Here is a 15,167-nt window from a genome sequence, read left to right as displayed (position 1 = left end):
GTATCCTCGAGGAAACATCCAGAATACACCCGGAGCCCCCTCTCCTCTGTATCCTCGAGGAAACATCCAGAATACACCCGAGTGGCTGCTTGCCCTTGTCTCCCCCCAGCCTCCCTCTCACCGATTCTCTTCCCCACAGCGTGCACTGTGCAAACCTAGTATCAGAGAGAGGCCACCCTCGCTGTCCCCGAATACGAAGACTGTTTTGGGGGGCAGGCCCTTGGGAGCTCGTGCACAAAAACCAACCAGAGTCATCAGGAAAGCTCTGATAAAAGGCACAGAGCGGGGGGTGCCGATCCCTGAAGGTATGGAACTTACTATAAAAGCGTAGGAATTCAGACAGCGCCAGAGCCCAGCTGAGTCCCTCCAACTTCAGCAAGTGATAAAGATCACCAGGGCAGCCAGCTGGAGAAAAGAGCGCCCGTGTGTCATTATTTGCTCTCAGCCTCCAGGGCAAACTCCCAATGGATCAAAGCGTTGATGCAGAAGTAGAAGCCGTTTAGGGGGCCGGCCACCGCCGAGTGGTTAAGTTCGTGCGCTCCACTTCCGCAGCCCAGGGTTTCGCCGGTTCGGATCCTGGGTGCAGACATGGCACCGCTCATCAAGCCACGCTGAGGTGGTGTCGCACATGCCACAACTAGAAGGACCCACAACTGAAAATACACAACTATGTACCAGGGGACTTTGGGGAGAAAAAGGGAAAATAAAATCTTAAAAAAAAAAAGCCGGAACTCAGACCAGAACTGAAGTGGGAGATCAATTACACTACGAGAAGACGCGCAAAGCTGGGAAGCCCACCGCTGCTCCACCCAAAGGACCATCAGGCAGAGCCGGAGATAAAAGGACAGATGGGAGGTCCACGTGGGGCTGATCTGTGACCTCACAGATAAAGGGCTCCTGCTCTTGGCAGCGAGAGAAAGATCAGTGACCCGAGAAAAGTGTGCAGGGGATGGAGGTGTCCTCCCAGGAAGGGACAGCCAGAGGTTCCAGCCCAAGGGGAGAGCCAGTTAAAGTGACCGAGACCATCTTCTCCAGGAAAGTCGTTAGGTTCTTACATGAAAGGGCCTCTGAGCTAGTGCTCCACAGCACCGAGGGCTGCAGGGACGGCAAGGCGCCCATGTGCGGGGGTCTGCGTGAGGCAAGAACTGGGGGGGGGGGTCCCCGGAGTGCTGGGTGCACGGAGTGTTCTGTGCTTTCTGATGTCTACATTATGAGAATATATTACTGGCTCAAAAAACGTAATACATCTACATATAAACTAGACTGTAGAACCCACTTCTGCAAAGAGACTGTCAGAGCATGTGCAAAGGCACGAAGACTGCCCGTAACTGGGAACAGGATTGGCCATGGCCATGACCAGCTGGCGGCAGTGAGATGCTGTCTCAGGTCCAGCGGGCCAGCAGGTTACACAGCATGCAGCCCCAGCAGTAGCAAAGGCAGGGGCAGAAACTCCCACCGGGTCCTGTAGGGGGGCATAGGCAGACCCCGGAGCTCGGGGCTCCTCCCAGTGGGAACCCCAGCGACCAGCAGGGAAAATGGAGCTTCCAGAGAGCAGCAGTTGCACAGGCGAGACCTCGAGCTGTGTTGCACTTGGGGGAAACTGAGGTGCAGGAGAAGACATCTTGATAGACAGTTTCAAGTGTGCAAACCACGCGCAGTGTTTAGAAGTTAGGGGTCTTTCTCTGGGATCTGAAGCTGGACACTTAGTGTATTGATTAGTTTTAAACATCAGATAACCTGTTTTAAGAACATGGAAGGGAAGTTGGGCTGTGGCAGTGTGGACAGAGGGTAGTGGATGGCGAATGACAGGAGCAAGGAAGCCTTTCCTGGTTGGGCTCTGAGCCGCCCAGGGTCACTGGAGCCGGGGGGAGCCTGCCCAGGTCGGAGTGGCGGGGACTCTGGCCAGCTCCGCCTCCCTGGGAAGGGAGGAGGATAAAGTGCAGGTTTACCGTGGTCGAGGCGGCGAGGTTAAGTCAGGCGGAGGCTGGTAGGTTTGCCCTCCAGCGGCTGTCCGGGAAGGATGGCGGGAGGGGAGAGCAGGGTTTAACTGTGGGGAGGAGCGGGGACGACGTGCCCACCAAGCGCGCCGCGGAGTCTTACGGCCGTGTGGGCAGGGAGCGCGCGATGCCGGCGCCTGGCTGGGAAAGAGATGTGGGGCCGCAGGGGCGTGGGGTCCCCAGGCTGACCTGCGCCGGGTTCTGGTCCGCAGGAAGCCGCTGAGGAACGGCCTGGTGAAGGACAAGCGCTTCTGAGCCCCTCGGCCCCCGCCCCCCCCCCCCGGACCCAGCCCCGCCCCGCCCCGCCCCCTGGCACCGGCCACGCCTCTTCCCGAGGGACCCCTGCCCCGCACCCCCGAGACCTCGCCCCCTGGGGTGGTCCCGTCCCGCTTCAGGGCCACGGCCACGCCCCCGGGGCCCTGACCCCGCCCAACCTCAGACCCCGCCCCGGCTCCTCCTGGGGCCCTGGCCCCGCCCCCAGCCCGCAAGTCTAGGGGCCCAGCGGCCCCTGAGAACTCGTCTGGTCGCCGCCTGCGAAGAAGATGCCACCGCCGCGCCGCGGTCCCGGCCGCCGCGTCCTTTTCCTCCTCCTGGCCGTGCTGCTGCCCTCGCCACCCCCGGCCCGCGCGCCCGCGCCCCCGGGCCCCGCCGCCGCCCTGCTCCAGGCTCTCGGGCTGCGTGACGCACCCCGGGACGCCCCCACTCCCCGGCCCGTACCCCCCATCATGTGGCACCTGTTCCGCCGCCGGGACCCCCAGGAGTCAAGGACGAACCTGCGGCGGACGCCCCCAGGGGCCACCCTGCGACCGTGCCACCTGGAGGAGCTGGGGGTCGCCGGGAACATTGTGCGCCACGTTCTGGACCGCGGTGAGTGGGGCCCGCGCTGGGGTTGTGGGTCCTGGAGGCTGAGACCCCGCTGGGCGTCCCGGGCCCGCCACGAGCCTCGAGCGCCAGGTCGGGGAGGCCAGAGAGACTCCCACTGTGCCCACCCCACGAGCAACCTGGGCATCCGCACTCCTTCCACTGCTCCCCGTGGGCACTTGCGTGGCCCGGGAAAGCGGTCCTAAGGCCAGGCTCCTTCGCACCAGGCAAGGCCCTTGCTTGCAGCTGGAGCCCTGCCCCCACTCCCTCACTTCACACCATTTGATGCCTTCCTGCAGATGCCACCCCGCCCCGGCATCGCTTCCCCGCGGGCCCCAGGCGTTCGCTCATCTCGCCCGGCTGCCTGTGTTCCCAACCGGGGGTAGGCCGACCTGCGCGGGGCAGGGCCTCTTCTTTGCAAGCGATGCCCTGCCCCCACCCCATCTCCCCGACACCCGCAGCTTCACACCATTTGACGCCGCCTAACAGATGGCGCGCCCCTCGCCCCGCCCCAGGCGCTCACCTTCCCCTGGTCCCCAACTGAGACCCCTCGCGGGCAGGTCGGGTACCGTGCGAGGACAGCGCGAGCCCACCCCTCTCCCTGCCTCCCCAGGTGCGCCCGCCCGGCCCCCGGAGCCCGCTTCGGCCGCGGGGCACTGCCCCGAGTGGACCGTCGTCTTCGACCTGTCGGCCGTGGAACCCGCCGAGCGCCCGAGCCGGGCCCGCCTGGAGCTGCGCTTTGCGGCGGCGGAGGCGACGGCGGGCGGCTGGGAGCTGAGCGTGGCGCGGCCGGCCGAGGGCGCTGGCCCCGGGCCGGTGCTGCTCCGCCAGGCGGTGCCCGCCCTGGGAACGCCGGTGCGCGCCGAGCTGCTGGGCGCCGCCTGGGCCCGCAACGCCTCGGCTCCGCGCAGCCTCCGCCTGTCGCTGGCGCTCCGCCCCCGGGTCCCCGCCGCCTGCGCGCGCCTGGCCGAGGCCTCGCTGCTGCTGGCGACCCTCGACCCGCGCCTGTGCCACCCCCTGGCCCGACCGCGGCGCGAGGCCGAGCCCGCGGTGGGCGGGGGCCCCGGGGGCGCGTGTCGCGCGCGGCGGCTCTACGTGAGCTTCCGCGAGGTGGGCTGGCACCGCTGGGTCATCGCGCCGCGCGGCTTCCTGGCCAACTACTGCCAGGGCCAGTGCGCGCTGCCCGCCGCGCTGTCGGGACCCGGCGGGCCGCCCGCGCTCAACCACGCCGTGCTGCGCGCGCTCATGCACGCGGCCGCCCCCGGCGCCGCCGGCCTGCCCTGCTGCGTGCCCGCGCGCCTGTCGCCCATCTCCGTGCTCTTCTTCGACAACAGCGACAACGTGGTCCTGCGGCACTATGAGGACATGGTGGTGGACGAATGTGGCTGCCGCTGACAAGAATGGGCGGGGACGGGGCTCAAAAATAAACACGGCGTGGTCCGCTCAGCCTCCAGCCTCTCTCCTCGTCCTGTCCCTCGGGGCCGGCACGTCCACGGCCGTGAACGATCAGTGTGAGAGGGAGTCCTACAGAGGGCCGGGTTCCTGGAGTCCCGTCTCCGTACGCCCACCCTGTGAGGGGCCAGGTACCCCGGTCCCGCTGCGCAGACCCCGCCTGTCTCAGCTTTGCCAGGGGTGACCCACAGTACTGCCCCCAACCAGCCAGGCCCCCAGAGCAAGCGCTCTGCCACCTCCCTGCACTTTATCGAGCCCCGATGTGAAGGCTAGAGCTGTTTGTTAAGATTTTATTGGTGACAAAAGAGCTTCAAACAAACTGACCAAAAATCAAGAGTTACATTGCACGTGGTACAGATGTGCCTCGACTTGGAAAACTCAGAGGAACTGCTGCTGGAAGGCAGAGGATGACGCAAACAGCACGAAGGGGAGGCAAAGCATTCCAAGGAGGGAACAGGGCAGGCCGGGTGTCACACAACGGGTCACAGCGGAAACCTACCCAAGCTCTGCGCCTCTATGCAGCCTACCCAAGGCAGGGGACCCGGCAGCCCCACAGCAGTGGTCATAAATAAGAGGCCCGCCAGAGGAAGGTGGCCTGTGTCCCCATCTCCGGTGAACAAGCTGCAATCTAAAGGCTCTGGGATGAGGGCCAGCACAGCCAGACGGGGAGGGGGAAGCTGGGGGGTGAGGGTCACCAGGGCCTTGGTAGGCAGGGGATGGTCCTCAAACAGCTGGCCACCAGGGAGACTAACACCCCTCCGCAGTGTGTGAGGCGCTAGGGGTGGTGCTCTCAGCCGCCACCCAGACTCAGGCCCCCCACCGGCTCGTGGGACTAACTCCGCAAAGCCCCTTCAGCGCAGCCCGACTTATTTCTGAAACATACTCCTTTTCCCCAACGCAGAACCCGCCCCACTCGGTGAAGCTGTGCCCGCAGGCAGAGGGGCTGCAAACTCGAAAGGGGGGGTGGAGACAAGGGGGGCAGGTGCTCTGCGTGGTCTAACCGGCCACAGGGATGTGGGCGCCTCCCTGGGGATGGGTCCTCTTGGCCGCTGTCCTCTGCCAAATCCTCAGGCAGGACTCCGGGGAAGCAGCCTGGCCGCCCCTGGCCTCGCGGCCGGCCTGCGGGGCCTCCCACGGGCCGAGTCCACCGCGCAAGCGAAGCGCTTTGCTTCTCAGAGTCCAGCGGGGACGTGGCGCCGCCGGCCCGGGATGGTGCTCCCTCACTGCCTGACGCATGGGGAGAAGCTGCTGGAAGCTAAAACTGAAAACAAAAATCCTCCTCTCCATGGAGTCACAGGTGTTGATCCTAATCACGAGTTGTGTCGGCTCGTTTAAACTTCGTTTCTGGAAGGTTCTTGCATCTCCCAGGTCCACCACTAAGATTTGAGAGACAAACTCAGGAAAGTATATTTTTCAGTACTTCTTTGAAAGAATCTTTAAAAAACAAACAGAAAAACCCAAAACACCGTATTCTCCTTAAATGAAAACCTTAGAACACAGGCAGCGTGGCCTCAGCGGTCTGTTCGGGAGCCGGCCGGTGTGGACAGGACCCGCACCTCCTCAGGCCCTCCCGGCCGGGCTGCCGCCTGCAAGGAGCCTGCTCAGCACAGAAATGCAAAAGTGTTTCCTGCTAAAACGTAGTCCCCTTTCAATAAAAGAGAAAAAGAAAACAACAGAGGAAAGGGCTACTCTGAGATGAGGGTCCTCCTCCGCCGCCCCGGTCGCAGGCCCAGGTGTGGACGGGCGAGCGCCGGCCTCCTCGGCGAGCGGGCTGGCAGGGCTCGGCGGGCTCCGCGGCCGGCCGGCCGCTCCCTCTCCTTCTCCTCGCCGCCGCCGCGTGCCAGCAGTGGGCGCTCGCTCCGCCTCGGGCTCTCTCCCTCGGGCTCCTCTCCCTCTCCTGTCGCTCACAGTGGTGCTTCAGTTTTAGCAGTGGAAAACAGGTATCCATTTATTTTTATTTTTTATTACCCAGGATAAGATGCTGATGGACTAAGCCACAGAGCTTAGCTCTTCTGCCGCCACCTGTGGGGAAGGAGGAGGAGGGCACGAGGCTGTGAGAGAAGGCAGGGGCCCAGCTCCGGTTGGCGCGGGGCTTTCTCCGCACCTGTGTTCTCACCTGTGACACGGGACTTCAGAGGCTGGCCGGGTGACTTCCCACCCAAAGAGAGAAGGAAGCTGAGAGCTAAGGCGACTGAGTCTGCACTGTAGCAACAGCACCCCACTTTCCCACGCACCAGCGGGGGGCCCAAAGCCCACACTTGCCCTGCTCTGGTCAGGTGGGACAGGGAACCATGCACAGGGCCCTTGCAGGCACCCAGAAGCACCTCCTCCACAGGTGCCCATGCATCTGGGGCTGGGACCCAGCACCCATCAGAGAGGAGTGGGTGGTCCTCCTTATCGCCCACCTGGGTGGCAGCTGCAAGCCCACATCCACTTTCCCAGGGAGCTCTAGGACTCTCTCAGGAGAGGACTGTGACACAGGGAGGTATGCATGAAGCTCATGCCCCCCTGCCACCGTGAGCAGAGGCACAGGGACCTGAAGTGACAGGTCACAGGATGAGCTGGCCCCTCAGGGACTTGGATCCCAATCCCATATTTCCCAAATTTCCCCACAAGTCCAGATTCCCAGTGAAGACCTCCTCCAGGGGTTAGCTTGCCTTCTAGTACTGGGACAGCCCCGTCACTCCACCGTGCTGGTACGCCCGCTCTCCCTGGTACGTGGAGTCTTGTGACAGCGCCACATCGATCTGTGACTTAAACTCATCACCAAGGTAACTGTCCTGAAAGACAAGGTCGAGGAGCTGAGCACCCAGCCAGAGGATGCACGCACATGCTCCCAGGCTTCAGAATCTACTCCTCATCCAGTCCCTCAGAAAAATCTAGAAAACCATGTCCTCAAGTGCCAGGAGACCCACACTGGTTACCTCACTGTAGGAGACAGGTAACTCAGACCAGCTGCCTAGGACTCTTCTGAAGGGCAGTGCTGGGGATGGAATGTTCTAGACCTATGGTTCCACTGCTAAGGGCACGCCTAAGTAGGAGACCATCCTCCTCCTGAGTCTTCAGGGTGAGTGTCGTGAGGTCCGTGTGTGGGGAGAGGGCTCCCTGGGCTGGTCTGACTTCTTGCAGGTGTGAGGTGTGCCCAGGTCAGGTGCTGGCTGGCTGCTCACCTGGGACAGCTCGGGCTGCGAGAGGCCAGGCTGGCTCATCTGGGAGGGCTGGCTCATGGAGATGTAGCCCTGGGTCAGTGCCCCCTGTGAGAAGGGCTGCGATGCCACATCCTGGCTGGCCTGGCTGTTGGGAAGAGTCGTCTGGCTGGGTCCAGGGAGCCCAAAGCGGTTCTTCTGGCGCCCCCCACGGCCAGTCTTGCCTTTCGGGGTGCCCCGGCCTGAAAAAGAACAGTCCAGGGCTCCCTGGAGGAGGTTCTGACGCCCACAGCAAGCACGCCCGCTCAAAGCCCAGATATGAGCAAACTCTGACGCCAGCATGCGTTTCCACGCGACGCTGCTGGGCACTCACCTGCAGCTGGCCCGTTAGCTTGTCCGAAATACCCCGGGGGTGGCATGGGTGGCATGACCAGGTTGAAAGGGATGGGAATGTTCATGGCAGCCACATGGCTGGGGCCGGCACTGATCATGCCAATCTGGTCGTGTGTCTGGAAGTACATGTTTGAGGGCCGGCCTGCAAGACATGAGGGGGACAGCAGGCATCAGCAGCCCCGTCCAAACAAGCCTGCCGCCTGCCCCCAGCCAGCTGGGCTGCCGCGCCCTGCACTGCCTGCCTGCCCAGCGCTCCCTGGTGCCCCCAGAGCAGAGCTGCCTGGAGCCGACTCGCACCACTCAGCTGCCTCTCTCAAAGGCCTCCGCGGGCTGGCGCCGGGCAGGCATCTTTGCTCCCAGGGGATTCTGAGAACCACTGGCCTTACAGGAATATGAAAAATCAAAAGCAACACTGCCTTTCCAATTAACAAAAAGTCCTTTTTATGGCAAGGTTTATATTCACATGGCACAGCCTCCCCTTCCTGCCATGTCAAAAGCAAGAAAACGCCTAAGCTCGAAAGTGCAGCGGGTCCTGCTGCAGGCAAGGCCCCCGGGGCGCCCCTGGGTCTACGGACCTTCCCAACCTGCGCAGAGCTGCCTGGGCACTGGCAGGCCAAAGGGAGCCGGAGCACAAGAGCGGGATCTTCCGGGCTGGCCCACAGGGGACTCGGGGATCAAGGAGGGACCCAAGACACCCCCAGCTACACAACATGGTGACTCGCTGGATGCAGCAGCAATTTAATGATGATTTGTCATCATTAAAGAACGTAATCCACAGTCTGAGCCCAATAACCAGGAGAATACTGGGACAACGAAAGGGGGCTTTTGCAAAGCGAACGGGAGACAGCAGCAGCTGGAGTGCACCAGCCCTCAGGGAGGACAGCCAGCACACAAGGGGACGAATCCCAAGGTAAAACATGGGCAGGGGGCACCAAGCACCTGGGCAATACAGTCCCCCTCTGTGGAGGCTGGCACAGGCAGGAGGCGGCGTGCCAGGCTCAGCCGTAGGACAGAGACCCCACACGGGAAACGAGGAACATGCACCTAACCCTGAAGTCTCACAGAGGAAGCAGAAGCTTCAGGAAGGCAGCAAAACCCAAAAGGAGGCTGCAGGCTCCCTGAAGGAGCTGCATCGTGACCTTCCTTGAGAAGGTAAGCCAAGGGCAGGGGCAGGGCGCACAGGCCCGGGGGCCCTGGGACCAACAGGCGGAGCTGCAGGATCTGCTGAGACACCGCCATCCGCAGAGCTGTGTGAGTCAAAACCTGCCAGAGACCAATTCTTCCATTTCAGACGAGGGAAGCTGAGAAGGACTCTGTCAGGCGGGTTTGTGGACTGTGCATGGGAGGCCACCCGAGGAGTGACAGGGCCGGAAGCTGCAGGCGTGGGAACGGTCAACACCCAACAGGGCCCGCCAGCCCCCGCAGAGCAGACTCACCCTGGCTGCTCCGGTCATAGACCGATCCTGGGATAATGGCCTCCCGGGCATCATACATGGCTGTCGTCATAAAGCGGGCTCCCTGCAAACAGTTTAGGTGGGTGAGGAATTTATCATCTCCACGCAGGAAGAACTCTCCAGAGATCTGGTGGCCAGGGTGGTGGTGGGGCCGCGTGAGGCCAACCCTGAGGCCTGCTGACTTGTGTGCTTTGGGTATTGCTGGCCCCTCCTCAACCAGCCTGGCTTTTGACGCTGAATGTTTCAGTCTCTGGGCTTCTGCTCAAGTGGCAGCGCACCCCCTAAGCCCCCCAGAGCACCCAAGTTCACAAGGTTTCCTAACTGCCTGTGTCCCACTTCTAGATGCCACCCATGACTTGGCATCCCCTCAGGCTCAGGCCAAAAAGGCCTCAGAGCGCTGGGAACACCTACACAAGGGCTCCGCGGGGAACAGCACGCACCGCTCCTGTCCACACCCCAGGGTGCACGTCCACCCTCAGCTCAGGCTCACCACCACTCACTGCCTTGTGCCCAGAACACTGGCTTGGGGAGAAAGGGGTTCCCGGCCAGCACTGCCTTCCTCACCCCTCCCTGCCCTGCTCCGAGACCCCTCTGTGGACGAGAGCAGGGCTGGCCAGGGTGTGCTGGGGACTAGTGGATCCTGACTCCCAATTTCTGGGGTGTGTGGGTGGCCCCTCACCCGCTGCAGTGTTACTGAGCCCTCGAAACAAGGGAGGGATCACAGGCTGCTGATTAGGGTCAGAGTGTCTTACACAAGATGAGATGCGAGAACTTTCCCTCCAGCTCATTCTGCCTCAGGTGGCGGCCCTGAGGTGGGCCCTGCACCCCTCCCTGCTGCCCGCGCTCACCGGGTTGATGGTGTTGACCAGCTTCCTGGGCTTGCTGAACTGCATGAGGCTCTCCCGCAGGTTGTTCAGGGGCCCTTCCACCAGCACTTTCTGCTCCTTGTAGTAGTTCAGCAGGTGGTTCCAGAGCGGCTGCTTGGACAGGGCCTTTGGGTTGCCCACAATAATGACCCCGTATCTACAAAGTGGGGGCACAAAGAGTGCGGTACTTAGGGCCGCACGGTGACCAGAGCACTGTGCAGAACAGTCTGAGGCAAGGCCGAACCAACTCAAAACCCAAACCCAAACATCAAGAGCCAAGCTGGGCAGCTCTCCTGGCACCACGTCCACACAGCCCCTCACCACGCAGGAGCCCTAGGGGGCCACCAGACTACACATCAGGCCAGCTGGGCATCCTGGGCCACTCTCAACCTCCCTGCCCAAACACCTGGCCTGTGGCAGCGCCTACCCTGACTGCTGGGGATGGGCGGGGACATTGCTGGCCATGGCGACCCCACCAGAGCCCACCCACAGCTGCTGACGCTGCCCTTTGGGCCATTTATGGGTGGATTTCTGAGTAGCGCAGATGTCAGAACAGCTCAGAGACGAGTCTCCTCGTCTGCAGCCACGAGGCGGCCTCTTGGGCACCAGGTCATCAGCCACCTCAGGGACCCTGACAGGCCAGGGTACAAAACTCGATGCCCAAGCCTGGGCCTAGGTTCCAGTGGACGCTTGCCTTCACCCAGCTGTGTCAGGGACCCCTCCTCCAATGCTGGCCACCAAACAAGAGGGCACCACGGAAAGGGGATAACAAACGAAAACCAAGGTACCCTGAGGGGAAAGGAACCAGCCTATGAACATGAGCCCCACTTCTGCCTGGCACGGAGATGGCTATTGTCTGGGGCCACAGAGGGCCACCTATGTTCTCTGGGTCCCTTCTGCTAATGTGACTTTTTCAAAAGTTACGTTCTAGAGCCAAAATAGACAAGGACACCAAACATTAGACTCGTGGACTAAAGACTCGACAGGACACACTCCCTGCTGCCGCTGCGTTTGACTTTCCCGCGAGACCCAGGCTCAGAAAACCATGAGAACGTGGAAACAAAGACGACTCCCTGGTGAGACATTCTTTCTGAACTGCTGCTAGGAACTCTCCAACCTCCGCCACCGGCAAACTCCACTCACCGCCAGCCCCAGGTGTAGCTGGGACATGAGGATTAGTAACCAGGAGGAGAACCAGGCAGCAAGCGGCCTCTTGGGCCGGGCCTCCCAGTGCCCAGACCCCACGGGAAGTCTCAGAAGGAACCCCGGCAGAGGGTGGCACCTGCCCCAGCAGGACCAGCAGCACTCAGCCCTCCATACCGCGCTCTGGTCAGGGCCACGTTAAGTCGCCTGGGGTCGTTTAAAAAGCCGATGCCTTGGTGTTCGTTGGCGCGCACACAGGAGAGGATGATGAAGTCCTTCTCGCGCCCCTGGAATGCATCCACACTGGCGATCTCCACCTCCTGCAAGGGGCACACGGTCACGGTCAGCCAGGAGGCTGCCTCCAAAGACCCCGAGACTGCGTGAATCATTTCAAGGTACACCATCGAATCCCACCACCGAGCCTGGGACCGGAAGCCCATAGAGCCGTGGGCTGCTCACTGCGCCTCCACTGCAAGGAGTCAAGGCTGGCCCAGCAGACGGGCCGGGCGTGCACCTGATAGAGCTTGGTGTGCAGGGAGCCGCTGAACTGCATGTACTGCACCAGGTAGGAGCGCTGGCCCTCGTAGGGCGTGATGATGCCGATCTGGTCCGGCTTGGCACCTGCCTTCAGCAGCTTTGTGGTGATCTTCTCCACATTTGCGGCTTCCGTCCTAAGAAAGCCAAGCTTTCAGTGCCTGGGCTCCACCTGTGGGCTCTTGAGGCCCACGGCTGGAGGCTGAGGGAGGCATGGGGCAGCTCGGCCTCCAGTGCGACCCCGTAAAGGCCCAGCCCAGTGCCCCATCCTTGACCGAGGGAGTCACAAGGGGCAGAAAAGGCCCACACATGGCCTTAGAAAGGACCTGCTCAACATGAGAACATGCACTGAAAAGACGAGGGGGAAACAGAGGGTTGGTTTAGGTGTCTGAACAGAATGGGGATGAGGAGGACATGGCAAAGTTTCAGCACCACGTTAACAAAAACCCAGCAGGTTAACGGCCACTCACCAAGCTGCCACCAAAGCCGGCAGATGCTATGGGCGAGTCTCTGCTCACCTGTTCAGGTAGGAGGTGCCCGAGCTGGCGATCTCCTCCTGGCCCTGGGTCACGTAGAAGAACATTGGCTTATCAGGTTGGGGCCACTGGAAGTCAAACCCCTTCTTCACACGGTCCGCTGTCGTCAGGGAGGGAGAGGAGGCAACACTTCACATCAGGGAAGAGCGAGCCAGTCTCCACTGAGCTGAGACGGAGCAGCACAGAGGCTGTGCCAGCAAGGGCAGAGGCGACGCAGCAGAGCAGGAAACAGAAGGCTCCAGGCAAGAGACTCAGGTCTGCGAGGCCCTGGAGAGGACCCCTGAGCCAGTCCCCTGCCCGAAACACTCAGGACTGAATGACTCTGCACACGACATCAGTACCGTGCCTGACACAGAGCCAGCTCTCGCTGAACAGATCTGTCAGCGCTTCTGCGGCCTGTTTAAGAATCTTTGCCCACCCCAGGGTCACGAAGCTATTCTGTTTCCTTCTAGAAGCTTTGCTGCTGTACATTCAAGAACCTATAAGCCCCTCTAACCGGCTCTTGTGGGTGCCTGGTGAGCTGTGCCCACCCTATCACAGAGCAAGGCCTGAGGATGGGTGCGTCTGCCTCTGGGTCTATCCTGGGCACCCCACCGACAGCATCTCAGTGACCGCAGCTTTGTATTCGTTAACTCATGACATCTCCTAGGGTGAGCTGCCACCTTCTTCAGGCCCTCCCCATTCCCCTGTTTGTCCTGGCGGTCCGGTGCACAACTTTAAAAGTCACCTTGTCAACTAACACAGCCCACCCATCCCTTTGGGATTTTGACTGGAGCTGCATCAACGTGAGAAAACTGGCATTTCTGCACTGCAGTCCCTCATATGGATGAAGGAAGCCTGGCCCGCAGGACTGCACTGCATGGTCTCCTTCATGTCAAGCTAAGGCAGGGATCGGCTGGTGAGCCTGGCGGCCTGTTAGCCCAGTGGCAAACGTTGAACCGTCTGCTGAGGGCAGGGGCTGGTCTGTAGCACCTGCCAACTGTTGTGGTGTAAACACTGATGCCACAGCTGTGTCAGGCTACTCGTGTCACTGGGTCTGGGCTGACACCAGCACTGCCCTGGAACAGGGTCATCTCAGGGCTGAAAGGGGCTCTGGGAGCTGGTCAACGATGTTTTTGGGTTCAGGTGCTGGCCACATAGATGTGTTCACTTAGTGAAAACTCACTAAGCTGGATGGTTAAGACTCAGGCACTCCTTCACATTTCAATAAAGAATGTTTACAGATACAGTTTTGGGTGCTGACCATGTGCTGGGCCGTGATGACACAGCACTGAACCACCACCACGGGCCCTGCCCTAGGGATCTGACGCTGTGGAGGAGGGTCTGAAACAGTGCTGAGCAGTGGCTTTCCCAATGAGTGTCAATGGCGACAGAGAACCATCACCAAGCTTCTGTGGCCTGGCCCTTCCTAACCCCCTTGCTCAAGGGACCGGCAGAGCCTAAGTGTTGTGGTGATGCTAACACTGGCAGCAGCCCCTAGGACCGCAGCACGCAGCAGCGGAAGGGCCCTGCACAGGCACGCCCTCAGCCTCAGAGTGAGCCCCACAAGGCCAGCGCGGCGGCTGTTGGCATCAACAAGACGCTAAGTTAGCAGTTCTCAAACACTCGTCTCGGGACCCCTCACAGTCCTGAAACCAGACGAGGCCAGACAGCTACTGTTTCTGTGGACTCCATCTACTGACATACACTGTATTGTAAGACTCAGAAACAAAACATTCATTAATTCATTTAAATATTAACTTAAAAATAGTTTTGAATGAAAACTAACTATATTTTCCATTAAAACAGGTATTTAGCACATTTTTGCAACCTGCTTCACTCTCCGGCTCACTCTGCTTCTGCCCGCGGTCGGTCCCGAGAGTCCTCACAGGTGGCCGGCCTCCCAAACACACACAGTTGGACGAGGGCAGAGCGTTCCATCGCCTTGCCCCTCAATGTGGAATTCTGCCCGATTCTACACCAAAAGCGGACAGGAGGTCACCCTGAAGAGTCAGCTCTACTGTGCCCTGTGCCCACACGGCCTTAGACCCGAGTGGCTTGGTGGCAGCCTCACTGTCCATTGGAATGGGAAGTGTCGCCGAGTCAAGCAGAGCTTCCAAAGGCTGACACACCTCAGACACACGTCACCACTACGGATCTCATCAGAAAAGCCGCTCAGCACTTGGAAGACTCAGTCAGCTCATGCTGGGGGTCATGAGTTTTCCAAAATTCTAATTTTCATTTGAACCCTCAGATTTTACCATAGGTGACAAATACTGTCAGTTTTCCTTGAAGGCACATGCTTACTTCAATCATGTTCAGAAAATGCCTGCCAAACCCCAGTTGGAATGACCAAACATGTCCATGGGTCCTTTCTTCAGGCACCTGCCAAGAGTCTTAGAATTTCCTATCTCAGCATAGGCAGCCCCATAAACGTGTGCACTCAGGAATTTAGTTAAACAGCTGCTCTTTACTTCTGCATCGCACGGTGCTGGCCAAGTGCATGTGGCAGTGACGACGCATGGCATTCAGGCAGCACCTTCCCGACTTGCACCAAGGCACCAGCCAGGCCCCAGCGTTGCTTCTGCACCATTGGCATGCGTGTCAGCACAAGGAAGGGGCACACGACGCCTCAGGGCTACTAAGAAAGTAACTTTGACCTCGGTCTTGCAGACTCCCAGGGCCCAAGCTTTGAAAACTACTGAGAGGAGGGACGGGAAGGGGCGCTCAGCTCTGCTGCCTGCCATTGTGTGTGCCACTGTGTGAGACAAGCCCCTGGAGTGAATTCTTGTGTGGCGACTCTGAG

General features: G+C 60.6%; 3 protein-coding genes across 5 annotated transcripts in view; 2 read left to right on the top strand and 1 right to left on the bottom strand.

The window, feature by feature from the left end:
- CERS1 (ceramide synthase 1) overlaps positions 1 to 2,491 on the top strand; it is a 17,874-nt gene extending 15,383 nt beyond the window's left edge. The window contains exon 8 of one of the 2 annotated variants that reach the window (XM_046671066.1): positions 2,210 to 2,491. In XM_046671066.1, coding sequence (XP_046527022.1) covers positions 2,210 to 2,491 — 282 coding nt within the window. The remainder of the gene's footprint in view (positions 1 to 2,209) is intronic. The other variant, XM_046671067.1, reaches the window with a different exon arrangement.
- Positions 2,492 to 2,539: 48 nt separating this feature from the next.
- On the top strand, positions 2,540 to 4,492 carry GDF1 (growth differentiation factor 1). Its single transcript, XM_046671068.1, has 2 exons — positions 2,540 to 2,864; positions 3,472 to 4,492. The coding sequence occupies exons 1-2, from the start codon at positions 2,540 to 2,542 to the stop codon at positions 4,251 to 4,253; spliced, it is 1,107 nt and encodes a 368-aa protein (XP_046527024.1). The 3' UTR covers positions 4,254 to 4,492.
- Positions 4,493 to 4,586: 94 nt separating this feature from the next.
- The window catches only part of UPF1 (UPF1 RNA helicase and ATPase), a 33,813-nt gene continuing 23,232 nt past the window's right edge, over positions 4,587 to 15,167 (bottom strand). For both annotated transcript variants that reach the window (XM_046671483.1, XM_046671484.1), the window contains exons 16-24: positions 12,365 to 12,482; positions 11,827 to 11,983; positions 11,490 to 11,632; positions 10,152 to 10,326; positions 9,286 to 9,367; positions 7,830 to 7,991; positions 7,481 to 7,698; positions 6,968 to 7,090; positions 4,587 to 6,332 (exon numbers count right to left, since the gene is read on the bottom strand). In XM_046671483.1, coding sequence (XP_046527439.1) covers positions 6,971 to 7,090; positions 7,481 to 7,698; positions 7,830 to 7,991; positions 9,286 to 9,367; positions 10,152 to 10,326; positions 11,490 to 11,632; positions 11,827 to 11,983; positions 12,365 to 12,482 — 1,175 coding nt within the window. In that variant the 3' untranslated portion in view covers positions 4,587 to 6,332; positions 6,968 to 6,970. The remainder of the gene's footprint in view (positions 6,333 to 6,967; positions 7,091 to 7,480; positions 7,699 to 7,829; positions 7,992 to 9,285; positions 9,368 to 10,151; positions 10,327 to 11,489; positions 11,633 to 11,826; positions 11,984 to 12,364; positions 12,483 to 15,167) is intronic.

Source organism: Equus quagga, chromosome 9 (assembly GCF_021613505.1).
Source record: "Equus quagga isolate Etosha38 chromosome 9, UCLA_HA_Equagga_1.0, whole genome shotgun sequence".
In the NCBI taxonomy this organism is placed as follows: Eukaryota; Metazoa; Chordata; class Mammalia; order Perissodactyla; family Equidae; genus Equus; species Equus quagga.
This window is presented reverse-complemented; position numbering and strand designations above follow the sequence as displayed.

Bases quoted from the DNA above. Each gene is read 5' to 3' on its own strand.
- GDF1 (XM_046671068.1), top strand. From the start codon at position 2,540: ATGCCACCGCCGCGCCGCGGTCCCGGCCGCCGCGTCCTTTTCCTCCTC. The intron at 2,865-3,471 runs GTGAGTGGGGCC...CTGCCTCCCCAG, and splicing joins GCGCCACGTTCTGGACCGCG to GTGCGCCCGCCCGGCCCCCG.